Source organism: Carassius auratus, chromosome 14, assembly GCF_003368295.1.
Source record: "Carassius auratus strain Wakin chromosome 14, ASM336829v1, whole genome shotgun sequence".
NCBI classification, from domain to species: domain Eukaryota; kingdom Metazoa; phylum Chordata; class Actinopteri; order Cypriniformes; family Cyprinidae; genus Carassius; species Carassius auratus.
In genome coordinates, this window is record NC_039256.1 from 8,155,305 (window position 1) to 8,173,007 (window position 17,703).

Sequence of the window (17,703 nt, forward strand, 5' to 3'; positions counted from 1 at the left end):
TAAGATCTGCAATGAGGGTACCATCAGCTGGAATTGACCCCGGAATAAAGAGACATTATGTTCATAATGGTATGTATATACTTTCAGAAGACTGGTATTTGGAGTGTCGTCAGCAGGTGAGCAGTACCAGCATAAAATAGGCAGTGTTTAGTGGGTATCGAAGGAGTAGAGAGCATATCAGATGACATCATCATCCATGCATCTGACAAAGACATTCATGAGGAAAGAGGCATAGGCAATGACGTGTTCTCCCCTCTCTGACTCTTGAGTTAGTACAGCTCCTAGTCCAAGGTCACTTGCACAAGTCTGCACCTTGAATGATTTACTTGAGTCTGGGGGCACGAGAACTGGAGCCTTTTGTAGAGCATCTTTCAAATCCTCTAGAGAATGCTGGCACTACTTCAGACCAGTTCCATGGCACATCCTTCATCTTAAGTGCATGGAGTGGAGCAGCACGTTCTGAAAAATATGGAATAAAGCGATGATACCACCCAGCAATACCGAAGAAACGCTCAACTTCTTTAGCATTTTTGGGGGTAGGAAAATTCCAAACAGCATTCACTTTGGAATCTTCAGTCTTGATCCCTTCTACCGAAATGACGTGTCCTAGAAAAGTCAGTGATTTTCTTACCAATTTACACTTTTTCAGATTAAGTGTCCAAGCCAGTTGATTCCAATGCAGCAAACACCTTCTTCAGATCTTAGATGTGTTGCTGAATGTCTCTGGAGTATACAACAATGTCGTCAGCACTTGCCTATAAGATCTTGCAGAACTTTATTCATCAGCTTTTGGTACTTTGCTGCAAGAATTTTTTAACCCAAACGGAAGACGATCAAACTCATGCTGGTTGTACTTGGTGACAAAAGCGGTTTTCTGAAGGTGTAAAATCCAACTTGACTCTACATGGTACAAGGAACTCAAGGCCTAAAATGATCGGAAAAGCCAAATCCTCATCTTTCATGATGAACAGCCGCAATGGGTTTGTGCATCCATGCAGATTACACTTCCAGGTTACTTCACCCAGTGCCCTCATTGGCCAGGGCAATGTCTGTCCCGACTGGACTGGTCTCATCTTTCCATCTTCTCCATAGCAACTCTTGGATTAATGAGTAACCACTTTAAACATATAAACCACATTTTTTTCTGTTTTATTAAACTACTTTTGACTAAGTTAAAATAACGGGAAGGAGCCATTATTATCTAATAATATCATCTGCTATCATATTACACTTTTGAAAAGTACATAACAGAAGATAAATGGCAGATAGCTGTTTAAATCTCCAGACCTAAATATTTAATACAGTGTTTAAACCATTATTGTAACAGTGATCTGTTCTAAACAGGGCACAACACAGGAGTAAACCAACAAACAGTATTTTAATATAATCCACAAAGCAAAAACACAAAGAATTGAGGAGTTGTGGTAGCATAACACATAGACCCAAATAACAACCAGCAAGGACAAAACAGAAATGTGAAGAATTTATACAAAATCGAGGGAGAGACTAACACCATAATTGAATGAACACATTATATTCCATTGACTGCAAGCAACAGTGTCTGTAAACACTATAATAATACAGATAGCCCTAACATTAAGCACATGATACAAGAGTAGTGTGTCATTGTTTGTGAAAAACTCTGTAAAATTGTAAAAAAAGAAAAAAAAAAAGAAAATTAAAGCAGTAAAACAAATGCAATGTCCCTATTTACTGTAAAATAAACTGTATATTATTTTAATATAACAGCTGCACTTATTGACTCTCACTGGATTAGGTCTAATTAGTGTTGATTTAGATTTAGTTACTTTGAACAAGATAGGAGTCTCTCTTACCCAGTTTGATTTTGTCCGTTTCTGACAGCAAGAGTATTGCCCTCTGTAATCCAGACTCTAGAGTATCTTTTATATGTTGCTGTTCAAAGAAGACATACACTCAATAACACATACTTTGACATGTTAAGAAACATCTGTGAGGTTTGTGAATTTGAAGAAACTGAGCAATGTTTTATATTTCAAAATACAAAGTTTACTCATATTCAGACTACTTTTATTATGTCTGCACATTTTATCTCATCACTTCAGACGTTTGTTCTATTTGACCATAAGTGCCTTGTGAAGTGGACATCAAAGGATATTCATTCTTTCATTTGTTCCATTCAAAGTGCATTGGAGAGTGCAGTGTTGCTCAGCACAAATCCGTGAAGTAATATTCCGAAGTGAGGAAAAGATTTCCCCTGCTCAGGGAGTAGGGAGCAATGAACACTGGTGTAGGGGGACCAAACAACTGTTTCTTGAAGTGCCCTTCTGTGTCATCATCACCTGCCCACACGGAGGCGCAAAGAAAAAAAATAACATTATTAATCTTATTTAATGTTGTCAACATTTGCTAATACATTTTTATAACCAAAAGTTGTATCTGTTAAGATTAATGCACCCTGAACTAACTAACATGAAGGAACAATGAATAGTTGTACTTTTATTAGCTAACATTATGATAACTTACACTTACATATGTATTAAGTGATGTTAATGAACATAGATATTACTTTGATAAAACAAAATTAGTCTGATAGTCTATAAATTGTAAGTGATGTCTTATTTTCATAATAGGAAACCATTGCAGCCTTAATCTTAGTTTGGATAGATAAGATTTCCTTCCTTCTTTCAATAACTTCTCTTTTGAGCTTCCTCTTTGATTTCCTATTCAGAGAATTGAAAAATAAACACAAAGTAACAACAGCATTTAAATCACAATTATGACAAGCACTGTGTTAAAGATTTTTGTATTTATCAGCTAAGTAATGTCACGATGTAAACATACTTTTAAAGGGTCATATGAAGTTGCTAAAAATAACATTATTTGGTGTAATGAAATGTTTATGCGGTCTAAGAAAAAAAAATATTTTCCACATAACGTACATTGTTGTTTCTCCTCTATGCCCATCCTTCTGAAACATGTAATTTTTTACAAAATTCATCACTCTGATTGGCCAGCTCTCCAGTGTGTTGTGATTGGCTGAATGCCTCAAGCGTGTGACGTCCCTCACCGTACTGTAAGGTGTGTTCCGGTCAGAACACCGGTGAGACTAGACAACTAATAAAGCCCATTACAAACCAGCCTTTTGTTGCATCCAGTGGGAAACATAATAAACTGATTATAATGATTTATACTGTGTTTTTACGTGTTGCGTCGTGCCACATAAACATAAAGCCATGTTTGAATTTGTGATCTGAGAAATGACAAACAACAAGCGCTACTCCACACTGCTTAAAACTCAGGTTTGAATCATCAGTTGAAAATCCTTTAAATATGTAAACGTCCTGACAGACTTTGAGTCAGAGCAGCATTGTAGTCTTCTCCCCCAGGATCAGGAAACAGTCCTCCATAAAATGTGCTGCACACATCTGAATATTTGGGTTGAACTGTTCTGGAACAGAGTTGTAAATACAACTTAACCACTGATTTCTGGTCTTGTCCTCTTTTGGAAGACCAAACAAAGTAGTTTTGCTTTCACAATGAAACAGCGTCTCCACGACATGGCAGTAGTGGCAACCGCTAGAAAAAATCCTCTTTGCGTGAACATTTGGGCGGCATTATGCAAATCTTCCCACATAGTGACGTGGACATGTGTGGATGTATTAGAACGATCTGTTTTACATGTCACCCTGGCATCTTATGGATAATGCGATAAAATAGAAATTACGGAAAAAATTAATCAAACTCCTCCTGACTGTTTTTGTGCATGTGTTGGGCCAACTCCATGTTTAGATCTATTTAAAAGCTTTTTTCATGTTAGCTGCGTTATCTGTGATAATAAATTCTACTTTATCATTTATATTCGGGGTAGGATAGCTGGTGGTGTAGCAATATTGAGGAACATCAAATATGACTCAGTGGTGAATGTGTTGCGCCTAAATGTTGACTGGGCCATAGGGCTAGTGTGTAATTTTAATGCAAATAAATTTATTGTCTCAAATGTTTATACACCATATGAATCATATGAGCATGAGGATGAATTTTTGAACAGGTTAGCTTTTATTCAGACATTCATAGAGGAGAATAGTTCATCTTGTGTCTATGTTATGGGTGATTTTAATGCTGACATGTCAGATAGCAAATCTTTATTTGCAACACATTTACAGCAGTTTTGTAATGAGTCTAACTTAATTCTATCGAGCATTGCTTTGTTGCCTGACTCAAGTTTTACCTATGTTAGTGATGCGTGGAACACAACATCTTGGTTAGACCATGTTGTTACCACAGCTGATGCTCATGCCTCACTGATTAATGTGGAGATCTGCTATGAACTTGCCACCTCAGATCATATACCTATTGCTGCTCTGTTAGATGTTGAAAAACTTCCCTTGCTGTCCAGGAATAAGAATTATGAAGCCCTAATGTGCTCAGATATTAGTTGTAAGGAAAAACTCTGTGCCATGTATGATGGTATTGTGAAATGTCTTAATGTTTCCAGTGTACCATTCTGTAAAAGAAAATGTAAGGTGCTTAACATTAGACCTGGGTGGAATGAGTTTGTGGCGGAGCAGTATGCTGAGGCAAGAGAGGCCTTTAGACTCTGGTCAGAGGCAGGAAGGCCCACACATGGGGAATTGTTAGATAGAAAACCATTTACAAATGCTAGAGTTAAGTATGCACTACGTTTCATTAAGAAAAATGAAAATACAATGAGAGCAGACTCACTAGCCAGAAAGCTACAGAAAAACAACCCTACTGATTTTTGGCAAGAGGTCAAAATTATGAATAACAATAAGATATCTTTACCAGCTGATATTGAAGGTATTAGTAGCTCTGGCGAGAGCATTATTGTGACCTGTTCAATTGTGTCAAAAGTAACCCAGTTCGATTCAATCATGAACATACTGATTACTCAGCAGATATGATGGTTAGGGTAGCAGATATCTATGATGCCATTTATATTTTGTAGAACAACAAAGCCTGTGGTATGGACTACATTAATGCAGAACATCTCAAATATGCCAGCCGTAAGGTTGTTTGGTTCATGGGGTCCTGCCTAATGCTATTATGTTGGTTTTGTTACTACCTGTGCTTAAAGACAAGGCTGGTAAGCTCAACAATACTGACAATTATCATCCAATTGCTTTAGCCAGTATCTTGTCTAAAGTACTGGAGAGAATACTAATAACAAAGTTAGAAATGTATGTTCTTACTACTGATAATCAGTTTGGGTTTAAAAGAAAGCATGGAACCAATTTGTGTATCTATGCTCTTAAAGAGATTGTGTCCAGGTATAACAGCCTGAATTCAACCATGTTTTTATGTTTTATTGATGCGTCAAAGGTTTCAGGTTAAATGGGACAATGCTGTATCTGCTCCACTTCATGTCAGTAACGGAGTGAGACAAGGAGGAATTATGTCTCCTATTTTATTTAATGTCTATATGGATGAACTGCCAGACCAGTTAAATAGGTTAAAAACTGGCTGTCTAGTGGGCAACACTGCTGTTAATCATCTAATGTATGCAGACGATCTTGTCCTGCTCTGTCCTTACAGCGTTGGGCTGCAGCAGATGCTGAAAGTCTGCTCACAGTATGGCTTTGATTACGATATTAAATATAACACTAAGAAAAGCCACATAATGGTAGTTAGAAGCAATGAGGATAATAAATCAAGTTTTCCGACTTTTTATTTGTCAGATAGCCCTCTTGCTGTGTGTGAGGAAGTTAAATACTTAGGTCATGTGATATCTAATGACTGGACGGATGACAAAGATCTATACCGTCAGCGCTGTCAAATGTATGCTCAAGCCAATATGCTCATAAGAAAGTTTTATGTGTGTTCTGACTCTGTGAAGTGCTCTTTGTTTAGAACTTACATCACACCGCTATATACTGCTCAATTGTGGTCTAACTATAAGAAAAAGAGTATGCAGCGGCTTAAGGTAGCATACAATGATGCAATGAGGTGGCTGCTCCGTGTCCCTAGGTGGCATAGTGCCAGTCGCTTGTTTGTGTCTAATAGAGTGCCAACCTGTGAAGCACTCTTAAGGCAACTGATGTTTGGTTTTATGTGTCGACCGGACAGTTCAGTGAACTATATAATCGAAGCCCTAGTCAGTCCTCTGAAAAGCTGTTACAGATACACTTCCAGGCTTAGACGACACTGGTGTAATAGCCTGTATATTCTATAGGCTATTATGGAATTTTTATGTATTTCTTGTATTTGTTGTTGTTTTTGTTGTTGTTGTGTTATATGGACCTGTGTCTGCAATAAAGGAAAAGTAAGTAAGTATATTGTATTCAGTATTCAATATTGTAACAATGCAGCTGCAATGTTGTCAGCACTATGAGCCCTTTAAACCTTCTGCAGTCAAGGAGGAATGATTTCAGAGTGTGTTCATTAGCTGTGGAGTTATAAACATGAGCTGTTACTCCTAGGTAAGACTCAAGGTGCGACCTGACCATATGTCAGCTGTTACAGAGACACATGTTTGATCAGCCAGACTGGATTTGATACTCTTTGACTCTGGTCACTAGCTGAGGTATCTGTTTGAAGGCTATGGTTGATCTGGCAGTTGGGTTGTACCTCTCATCAATGGTGTGTAGAAAATGTCGGAAATGTTGATTCTCCAATATTGAGAGAGGCAGGCAGCAGCCAATGATGGGGTCATGGATCATGGCTTGGTTAATGGCAAGTTGCCTTGATGAAAAAGCACTGTACACTGGAACTTGTGATGTTTGCTGCTGGAATGTATCAATGGTTTGCTGTGTGGGCCCCCCCACCCCACCCCACCCCCGTCACTGGCCTGCTGCAGCCAAGAAGAAATGCAGTGTCCTCTATTAGTGAAGAAATTTAATAACAGAAGATAAGTCAACTTTCTTTTTAAATCAATATAGGAGACATACAGTATATATGGATTTGCATTTTTTTTTGCAATGATGATTATTAATGACAAAGTGATAAATGAATAATTAACTGTGCATATTATATTATTAAATAAAAATACAGTTATTCGTACATTGTTAGTTCATGTAAGTGTCATTTGAATAATGCATCAATGAATGCTGAAATTAAAGTTAACTTATATTAATAAATGCTGTAGAAGGAATACTCATTATTAGTTCGTTAACTAATGTAGATAACTAATTAACCATACTGTAAAGTGAAAAGGCTTATTCTTATGTTCAGAATGCCTTCCAGCTCCACTTACCTCTCTTTGTGGTGTCTTTGCAGATGCCTTACATAATTAGATGTTGTCCCACAGGTTTCTGCAGTAGTTTTGTTGCAAAATTTGCAGTTGGACTTGTGTTTCTTCTTCTTCTTTAGTGCCCCGTCGAAGAATTCTCTTTGGTTTGTAAAACCATACTGTGTAATGCTGCTGTTTGCTGACATCCTGTCTGTATTCAAAAATGTAAATAACTGATGCCTTTGCAAAGCGCGCACACATAAAACTTGGGATATTACGCATGTGCGCGGTAAAGGCAAGAAGGGATACGTTTGGTACCACTGGGCATGTGCACATAAATACAGCATCATTTTTGTCACACTGTACAGCAATAATTACTATTTCATTATTGTAAAGGGTAAGTTTAAAGATTGGGTAGGTGTAGACATTAATAAAAGACGATCTAACAGGTACAGAATTTAATTAGAATCATCTAAACGTTTTAGAACTGTTCAGAACGCAGAAAGTGTACCGCTGGTCATGTGACAAGAATCAACCAATCAGCTTCATCCTATCCCGTAACAAAATAGAAAGCTAAGCCAAGAAGGAGAAACAGCTGATCATAGCTGTGCAGGGATAGCCATTTTAAAATACATTTATTAGCAGAGCGACTGCAAAGGATTTTTAGTGCTGGAAATCCATTTATCCTTTGCTGAAACTTCTATGTTTGCTTGGAGAGTGCATGTCATGATTGCCTAGCAACGGCAGATGCCACGTGAGTGCAAGCACAGAGTGCAGGCTACAGACTGCTTTGGAAAAAAAGAGAAAACGGCGCGCCTAGCATCCACACGTTTGGGTTTTGTTTTGAAGGAGAAAAAAAGCATATTGCTGGACTCGGTCAAGACCGACGAGAACATTTGGCGAGTCCGATGACCGAGACAAGTCTGAGTGCAAGCGCAACGAGTCCGAGACGACAGATAAATGTCTTGAGTCTGGACTCGTACTACAGCCCTAGTTCCAGGCATAATGTTTTGTTAAAAAAGCCCTTGTGCTTACAGTAAAAATGTTTAGAGTCATCTTTTTTCTATAAAAATAAGACATATCAACACATGAGTCTTTACATTGCAAAATAAGCAATGTTCAAATGAAAATATGTTGCATACATTAACATAATACCTTCAATTTAGAATTTTCAAAGCTTTATTTGTAACACTTTAAAATAATGGTCCATTAGTTAATATTAGTTGTACTAATTAACATGAACAATATACAAAACATGTATTACTGTATTTATTATTCTTTGTTAACATTAGTAAAAGAAAATACAGTTATTCATTGTTAGTTCATGCTAATTCGGTGCATTAACATACAAGGTTACCTTGGTTCTACCAGAAAGACTCGGGAAATAGAAGAATGTACGAAGCATACATTTATTGACAGCTCAGCGAGCACAATTATACATTTCTTTGGCGGAAGGCCCCGTCCATGGTTCGTAATCCGAGGGTAGCGAATCTGCATTTCCTGCCTGAAGACGAAGGCAGGGGCACAGCAGACCCCCAAAATTAGGTGGATTATGAGACCTTCAGACGGGGCCAGCCTTCCCCCCAAAAAAGTAGATGAAGTATACCCACCAGTTGTGAATCCTAAGGTTCCTGGAAGAAATAGAAAGAGATTTAGCATGACCAGTATAATGACGTTAGATTAAACTTCTTATAAGTTTTAACAGAAATAGCCGCAATAGGCCAGACACAGACAGCCACAATGTCCAACACAGACGGGCCTCAATAGACCAACAGAAATAGCCACGATAGGCCAGACGCAGACAGCCACGATAGGCAAACGCGGACAGGCCCCAATTGGCCGAACATAAATAGCCCAATAGGCCAGACGCAGACAGCCACGATAGGCAGACACAGACAGGCCCCGATAGACCAACAGAAATAGCCACGATAGACCAGAAGCAGACAGCCACAATAGGCAGACACAGGACAGGCCTTGATAGACCGTACAGAAAAATAGCCATGATGGACGGACACTGATAGGCCTCGATAGACCGTACAGAAATAGCCACAAAAGGCCAGACATATACAGGCCTTGATAGACCATACAGATATAGTAACACCACCACCAGTAATTGCATGAATTTACCTGATTAGTTACAGGAGAGCAGGTCTGATGTATGATTCAAATGCTGAGGAAGACCATCTGCCCATGATCTTAGCAGCTGATGTAGAGATCCCTCATTCAGCTGCTGAAGTAGCTGCCCCAATTCTGAATGAATGGCCAGTAGATAGACTGCAGCTTTGAGAACAGTGGTTAAGTGAGTTCTAAACAGCCTTGGAAAGGGGTGCTCCGTTAGGAAAAATAGAGCTGGTGCGTTTTAGAAGTTCTAGTTCGGATTTTAAGAAATTTCACCATGCAGAGAAGGAACAGGATTTATTATTGATTTTAGAATTGTTAAGGTGACACCGGAACCTTGCACATCGGTTTTTTAGTGCTTGAGGAGAGTGTGAAGAATTTTTGGTCCGAATCATAGATCTGAAGGAAATGCCGCGAGCAGGATCAAATTGATTAGTTTGAAGTGAATTCCCCTGGAAGCATAACCTGTAGAAAGCAGATAAACACTGCCTTGAGAAGAATACTGAGGTACATAGAAGGAAGGCCGTAGCAGATGGAAGTAATTAATTTTGCAATATGGGCAGGGTAATAGGCAGACATTTGTCTTTAATTTGTTGGAAGATTTAGCTAACCCCTCAAGTAGTAATAGAACTGAATAACCAAAAGGCTTGAAAATTAGATTATAAAATTTAGCGTGGATTAGATGCTGGCAAGGAGTCTGCGAATAGAGAAATTTTAAGATTGCGATTTTTTTTTTAAGACGAGAAAGGAGCAACGGTCGAAATTAGAATAGGAACGCAAAAATTGGAAGGAAAACATTAGAAGTGGACCATACAAACGTGTAGGCTTGATTGTAGAGGGAGCGACGCCTTAGAAATGTGATTTCCAGCTGACGTAAGCACTTCGTTTAGTATTCTGTCTGCTAACGGAGGGCAGACTGAAGAATCCGGGTTGGCTGAGGGCACAGCTGTCTGAAAGTTTAAAAGTGTAAAGTGAAAGCCGCAACAGCCGAGTAAGAGTGATGAACCAACACCAGTAGATGCGCAAAATAAACAAGCCTTGATTGTAGCTTAACCCCTTAAATGTCACTCCCCAATTTTTTTTTTTTTTTTTTATAAGTTGACGTATCAAAGGTTAAGTTTAAAATACGCATAAATAGAATTGACTTAAGCTTACTAGCACACATTGCTAATCTTGATGTAAACAATTAAACATTGTTTGTCTTAGTAATCTTATCAAATTCTGAACATTTCCACTCTGTAACGAATAATTTTTCTGATGACGTCAGTTTGACAGCATGAGCAGAACCTCCTTAACGCGCCGTTAGTTAGCTATGAGTGATGGGCGGTCACACTGCACTTTTCTCTCCATTGACTTCCATTCATATGCATGCGAATGCGTTGGAGCTTATGCGAAAAATTTTGCATTTTGCTGCGTTCCAAAGTTCAAGTTTGGTGAACTCTGACCTGGGAATTGCATAACGTGAGGATGTGGACCAGTAGAAGAGCGATACATTGCTGCATGACCTCTCTGTACAAAAATTCAAAAAGGAAGGAAGCGCTATATAACTTTAGCTGTTGCGCAGCGTCCTATTTTATAATACATTAAAAGATTTATAAAAGAAAAGGAGCTGCATGGTTTGTAGTGTCGACGGGAACAGATGATACATTGGAATGACAACGTTTTATTTTATTTTTTTTTCCCCTCCTCCCCTTAGGGTGTATATATTTATAGAGAGATACAGAGTAACGTTACAATATAATAGAACGCTTTCGACGCCGTCGCAAAAGACACAGTGCTAGCAAGCACATATTAATCCATCTTGTGACAATTGAGGAGAGACCGTTTTATCTTGCTCCCGCCCATATTCTCAGTGGCGTTCGAAATAATTTTGCATGTTTAAAGTCTAGTGTGACCGCGCCTTGAGATGGAGACCAGGAGTGCAAACAAACCATGCCTGCTAATTAATATTCGGTTTAAACTGGAGATATGTCACTACTCTGAAATAAGGTCAGCAGCAACTCGTGTCACGTGGAGTTATATGCCTGCTGACTGAGCATTGAGCCGAATCTTACCTACGACTCAAAAGAAAGGGTCCATATACGCATCAGCTTGGTAGATCCAGTGTTCATAATGCGCTAGCCCAAGAGTAAGCCATGTAAAGATGAGGTGGGAGCAGCGGTTCCCTGCATCTGCAACCATAGAATCCCATTAGAGTATGAACTTTTCAGGAATAACGCAAATGAAAGACTGAATAAACAAAGATTAAAGCATAGGATTAAAACAGCGAATCTCAAGTGTGCTAGACAGAGCCTTTTTTTTTTTTTTTCAGAAATGCGAAAAATCTTTATCAGTATAAAGATTGTAGCGTTTATGATGAGCCTTAAAGTGCCTCATTACGAAGAAGTTATTCAGAAAATTACATGCACTATGATCAACATCTTAATTATGCTGTGCAAGACTGCTAGATAAACAAGCAAGAAACGCCCAGTGCTTTATTTGAACGTGTGAGTATAAATCCTTGCAGAGAATAAATTAATGCCCAGGCGCCGCAAGTGCATAGAACCAAATGATACTTATAATGCTGTAGACTTGTGAAGTGATGGAGGCGAGATGCCGAAGAGACCGGCAGCCTTAATTCTGTCTGCTGGTCCGGAGAGACTTCATTCGTGCAGGTTCACGTGAGCGTACAGATGAATATTTGTTGATTGAGACCAAAGTCTTTTCAGGTGTTGAGACCCAAGCAGCACTGACGCGACATCTCGGAAAGCACCAGCGTTGCCAAGACCGTTTTATTTTTTTGTGGGTTGCCATTTCTGTCCTGGGTTTGAGGTGACCCCAATAGTGTCATATATAGCCAGTAGAATGTAAATTCTACCGATAAATCCCTTTTGAACGCGATTGGGCTATTTATTTATTTTTTTTAATTTTTTTTTTTAAATAGTAACTGGCGGTTTTGAGAACCTGGCAACCCTGGCCTGGTAGCACATGGAACTCCGCCAATGTTCACATCCTCTGCCGAGAAAAGCTTGTAAATCATCCAACACAAACGACTGCAGATAATCACCGCGACACGGAGCTAAGCCAACGATCCCGTTTGCATCTTAGAGGAACGTCAAACTCTAGATAGTTTGCGGGGCACGAACTTAATTACAGCAAGTAGATGAATAAACACAACAGCTTGAGCAAGTACAAACGCGTCAGAATCTGCGGTTGTTGTCGCGTCGGCATCTGCGAACTCAAACATGTGTAAGTACGATCTTTTATACAGGAGTATAAAGGCGTGATTGGATAATGATGAAGGTAATTAGTGACGAAGTGATTGAGTCTTCCTGGCAGAACTTAGGCTAAAGCTTCCATTTCCCTTTCAATACTTCACTCGTACTGCATCAAAGACGCTATGGGAAAAACTCACAAACAAACCAATGACTTTACAAACCCTAACCCTAACGTGCAATTCAGCTCGCAGTTACTGAATGTGTATGGGTTAATAATGTACTGTAGAACTCCAGATAAAATTTCTTGCACGCAGCAGTTTTTAACGCGTCTTGACTGTCTGACATTAATTACAACTGAGATCCCACAGTGTGACATAATCATCATGTTTATACAATCTAGCAAGTACAATCCTAAAGGACTTAAAACAAAATTGCACAGTGCGATCCGGGCTTTAGCAGACACTGGCTTGGCAGACATGACGTGATCAGGCTTTAACATTGTGGGCATGACATGAGTAAACTTTGACTTAACTGGAATGATGATTAACTGGAGTAGCAGGCGTAATGTTAGCCTTAAAGCAGCAGGCATGACGTGAACAGGTTGTGGCTTTGCAGACATTATGTTAGCAAGCCCTGGAGTAGTAGATATGACATGAGCAGGCTACTAATTTGGCCATTCACTTTAAATTTTAAATCGCATGGCAGCGTACATACAAAGCTTTAGTATTCATTAGCCTATTCGCATCAATTACCGTTTTCTTTTTTTCTCTTGCCCCGTTTCTTTTCTCTAGCGTGACGAGTTTGAGTATTCTTCAATCACGGTGAGTAATGACTTCTTCTCCTGCTGTTGATGCTTGCACCGCTTGCCACATGTATAGTTTAGCTCTCTCTGTTGGTGATGAGGAATTCACATGTGATAAATGCAGGGAAATAGTTAGGCTGACAGAGAAGATTTCAGAATTAGAGACAAGCTGTCAGGAAATGCTCACACAAACAGGGAGATCCAGTAGCAGTGTTTATTGGGTTATCCAGAATCATAAATCAGGCAGGCAAAGGTCTAAAACAAGGTAAGCAGTCCAAAAAACAAGAAACATAAACAATGGCAAGGAAACATGAAATATAGGGTGATATTAAACAAGGAGTCCATGACAATGACAGAAACAAACCGGGTATATATAGTGTCACGGGGTGAAGAAACACTCGACAAGAAGTGTGTGAATTAAATGCCCCGGAGGGTGGATTTATTGGAAAGTGAAGGGTGCCTGGTGAAGTGTCCTGATCCGCCTTCAACTGGTTGGTGCTTCCCGTGTGCTCTCCGTGCTCTTCTGTGACAATCAAGGGGAAAGTGGGTGTCCTGACGTGCTCCAAAGTGTGTGGGCTGTCGGTCACTCGCTGCTTTCTGTGAAGACAGAAGAGAGGGGTTAGACCAGCGTTGCATTCGGTTCAAGAACCTCTTCTGAGTGAAACATGTGCTCCTTTTAAATGTGCTGGCTGATGGGGAGCAGCTGTGACCGATCAGCCGGTGACGAGGACGTGCAGGTGTTTTGCTGTGGTATCCAGGGCGACGCTGATTTCTCTGGGAGTGCTCGTCAAACCCCCCTAAACGTCGTTCTGGTCCTGTGAAGACATGTAGAAAGTAGGGGTGAAATTAGGGGAGGGTGGGGAATGACCCCGGACAGACCTGCATAAGCTGTCCAGGTCCGGGAGATGCCATCGGCGTTCGCGTTGGCGGCCCCAGCTCGATGGCGGACTTCGAAGTGGAAGTCCTGGAGCGCTAGGAACCAGTGAGTCACCCTGGCGTTGGTATCCTTGGCGTGGGCCATCCACTGTAGGGGCGCGTGGTTGGTTACCAGGGTGAACTTGCAGCCCAGGAGGTAGTACAGGAGCTCCAGGACTGCCCACCTGACGGCCAGGGCTTCCTTCTCCACGGCGGCGTACTTCCTCTCGGCGGGGGACAGCTTCCTGCTGATGTAGATGATCGGATGCTCCTCACCTTCCTGGATTTGGGAGAGGACCGCTCCTAGTCCTGTGTCGGAAGCATCCGTCTGCAGCAGGAAGGGGCAGCTAAAGTCCGGGGCGCGGAGTACCAGCGAGGACGTGAGTGCTGCTTTCACCTGGGAGAAGGCTTCTTTCGCCGACGGGGTCCAGCATACTTTCTCCGGCTGCCCCTTTCTGGTCAGGTCTGTCAGGGACCATCACAATGGGGCTGGACCACGGACTCTGGGATTGTTCTATTACCCCCAACTTTAGCGTCTGTTGGACCTCTTCCTCAATAGCCTGGCGACGAGGCTCCGGGACTCGGTAGGGCCGTTGCCTAACAATGACTCCTGGGGGCGTCCGGATATGATGTTGAATCACGTTGGTCTGCCCGGGCTGAGAGGAGAACACATCCTGGAACTGACTGACCAGGTGCTGCAGCTCCGTCTTCTGGGCAGCCGAAAGGTGGGGTTGACATCCACAACCATGGGCTCGGTGAGGCTCAGGGCAGCTACTTGGTCCCGGGTCCCCACCCAATTCTTTAGGAGGTTGATGTGGTAGAGTTGCTCCGCCTGCCGTCGTCCCAGCTGTCTCAGGTGGTAAGTGACCGGTCCAATCCTTTCCACGACCGAGTAGGGTCCCTTCCAGGAGGCCAGAAATTGGCAGGCGGAGCTGGGGACCAGGACCATGACGCGGTCTCCCGGTTGGAACTCCCGTGGTTGGGCTGCCCGGTCGTAATGACGTTGCTGCGCCTGTTGGGCCCTGGTGAGGTGTTCCGGACTAACGGCATCACTCGGTCGATCCGTTCCCTCATTTGCCGGACATGTTCGATGACGGTACGATGCGGGGCCGGCTGCTGCTCCCACGCTTCCCGGGCCACGTCCAAGAGGCCCCGGGGTTGACGGCCAAACAGGAGCTCGAAGGGGGTGAAGCCAGTTGAGGCCTGGGGAACTTCGCGGATCCCAAAGAGCACGTAGGGGATCATGAGGTCCCAATCCCGCTTGTCCTCTGCCGCCACACGTCTGAGCATTTGCTTGAGGGTTTGGTTAAATCTCTCTACGAGGCCATCAGTTTGGGGGTGATAAACAGTGGTCCTCAACTGCTTCACCCGCAGCAGCCGGCAGAGGTCAGCCATTAGCCGGGACATGAAGGGGGTTCCCTGGTCAGTCAGGATCTCCGAGGGGAGGCCGACTCTGCTGGCCAGCAGAAACAGCTCCTGGGCGATGGACTTCGCGGTGGCCTTCCGCAGGGGGACTGCTTCTGGGTACCGGGTGGCATAGTCGACGATGACCAGGATGTGCTCATGCCCTCGGGCAGACTTCGGCAACGGCCCCACTATGTCCATTCCTATCTGCTCGAAGGGCACCTCGATGATAGGCAGCGGAATGAGCGGGCTGGGGGGAGGAGTCCTGGGCGACGTGGCCTGACAGGTCGGGCAGGCTTGGCAGAACCGCTTTACCTCGGCTTCCAGGCCAGGCCAATGGAAGCGGTCGCGGATGCGTTGAGCGGTATTGGCTGCCGCGAGGTGTCCTGCCATGGGGTGGGAATGGGCCAGCTCTAGAATGGTCTCGGTCTTGGCTCGAGGCACAACTAGTAACCTTTTCTCCTCCTCCCTATGCTGGGCGACACAATACAGCAGGCCATTCTCTACTCCAAAATGTGGGAGAGGGTGGGGCCGGGGGAGGACGTCCTCTCCATCCACGACTCGCACCTGGCTCCAACAGTGCTTGAGTCGTCGTCCTCCCGCTGTTCCTTGGCGAAAGAGCCCCCTCCAGCGGCCTGTTGGTAGACATCATAAAACAGATTAGTGGACTGGGAGGGGGCCTCACCTTCTCTCCCACTGTGAGAGGCGAGCAGGGTCGGTTGGCGGCGGGGTCCAGGCGGCCGCCTCGGTCTTCGACGGCTCCCCTTGGGGCTGGCAGGCTGAGTGGCGGCGGACAGCAGCTTCTCGAAGCCGGTCCAATTCCTTCCGAGCAGTACGGCCACCGGCAGGTCCTTCACCAGGCCTACCTCCACCGGCCAGGTGCCCTGGGGGGATGAAATGACCATCTCATGGGCCGGTACTTGGCGAGTGTCTCCGTGCACACAGGTTATCGGTAGGAAGTTTTTCCGTCCGCTTCGAGGGGCGCACAGTCGCGACTGGATGAGGGTGACCGCACTGCCTGAGTCCAATAGGGCCCAGAACCGTCTTCCATCCTCCTTCACCTCTGCTTCGGGGGCTCCTGCCGGCACCCGTTGGTGAAGGATGCAGCCTGCAAGCCAGGCTCACGGAGGCGACGGTCGTTCTGCAGTGGGCATGGGCTCATCTCGCGGTGGGGGAACTGTCGGCCTGCTGACTGGTCGCGCGGTGCCTTCGAGCGGGCGTCACTCCTGGACCACCCTCCGGGGGAATGTCGGCAGCCGGTCCCCTGCCCCGCTGTGATGGACAGCATCCACCAGCTCGATCGCCTCCACCAATTCCCGGACGTCACGTGGGTTCCTCATGCCGACGGCCTGTCGGTGGGCGCGAGGCAGTGTGCGCAGGAGGCGATCGACCACCACTCGTTCCACTACCTGCGTTGGGGTGGGGTTTCCTTCCAACAGCCAGTGCTGGGCGATGCGGCTGAGTTCGGCCGCCTGGGCACGGGCTGGCACCCGGGGCTTGTATTTCCACTCGTGGAACTGCTGGGCGGCGCTCACAGGAGAGAGGCCCAGCCTCGCCAGGATCTCTCGCTTAACTTCGATATAGCTGTCGGCACTTGTCAGGGGGAGCGAGAAGTAAGCCCTCTGTGTTTCACCGGTGAGGAGGGGTGCCAGCGCACGTGCCCACTTGTCCTCTGGCCATCCCTCTAGGTGGGCGGTGTTTTCAAAGGCCTGAAGGAAGGCTACCACATCGTCATCGGCCGTCATCTTAGGTAACAGACGGGTGGCTTGTGCCCGAGGCTCAGGTAGCGGAACGCGCTGGGCCGCGGCCGCCCGGACGGCGGCGAGTTCATCCTCCGTCCTGCCCAGGCGAGTGGCGAGGTGTTCCGCTATTTGCTGCTGGCGGATGCTTACTTCAGCAAGGCGTTGTAAGACGTCCTCCATCGCGGGGAAGCGCGTGCCGCCTTCTGTGGTGCTGGTGACAGAAACAGGGAAAAAAAGGAAAAAAAAGTGATTCCTCACTGTACTTCCCGCATTCTCCACCACTGTCACGGGGTGAAGAAACATTAGACAAGAGGTGTGTGAATTAAATGCCCCGGAGGGTGGATTTATTGGAAAGTG

General features: G+C 44.0%; 1 protein-coding gene across 1 annotated transcript in view; it reads right to left on the reverse strand.

Moving 5' to 3' along the window:
* Window positions 1-1,793: 1,793 nt before the first annotated feature.
* The window catches only part of LOC113113513 (nuclear GTPase SLIP-GC-like), a 44,266-nt gene continuing 28,356 nt past the window's right edge, over window positions 1,794-17,703 (reverse strand). The window contains exon 18 of the mRNA XM_026279739.1: window positions 1,794-1,914. Within this exon, the coding sequence (XP_026135524.1) occupies window positions 1,801-1,914 (114 nt within the window). The 3' untranslated portion in view covers window positions 1,794-1,800. The remainder of the gene's footprint in view (window positions 1,915-17,703) is intronic.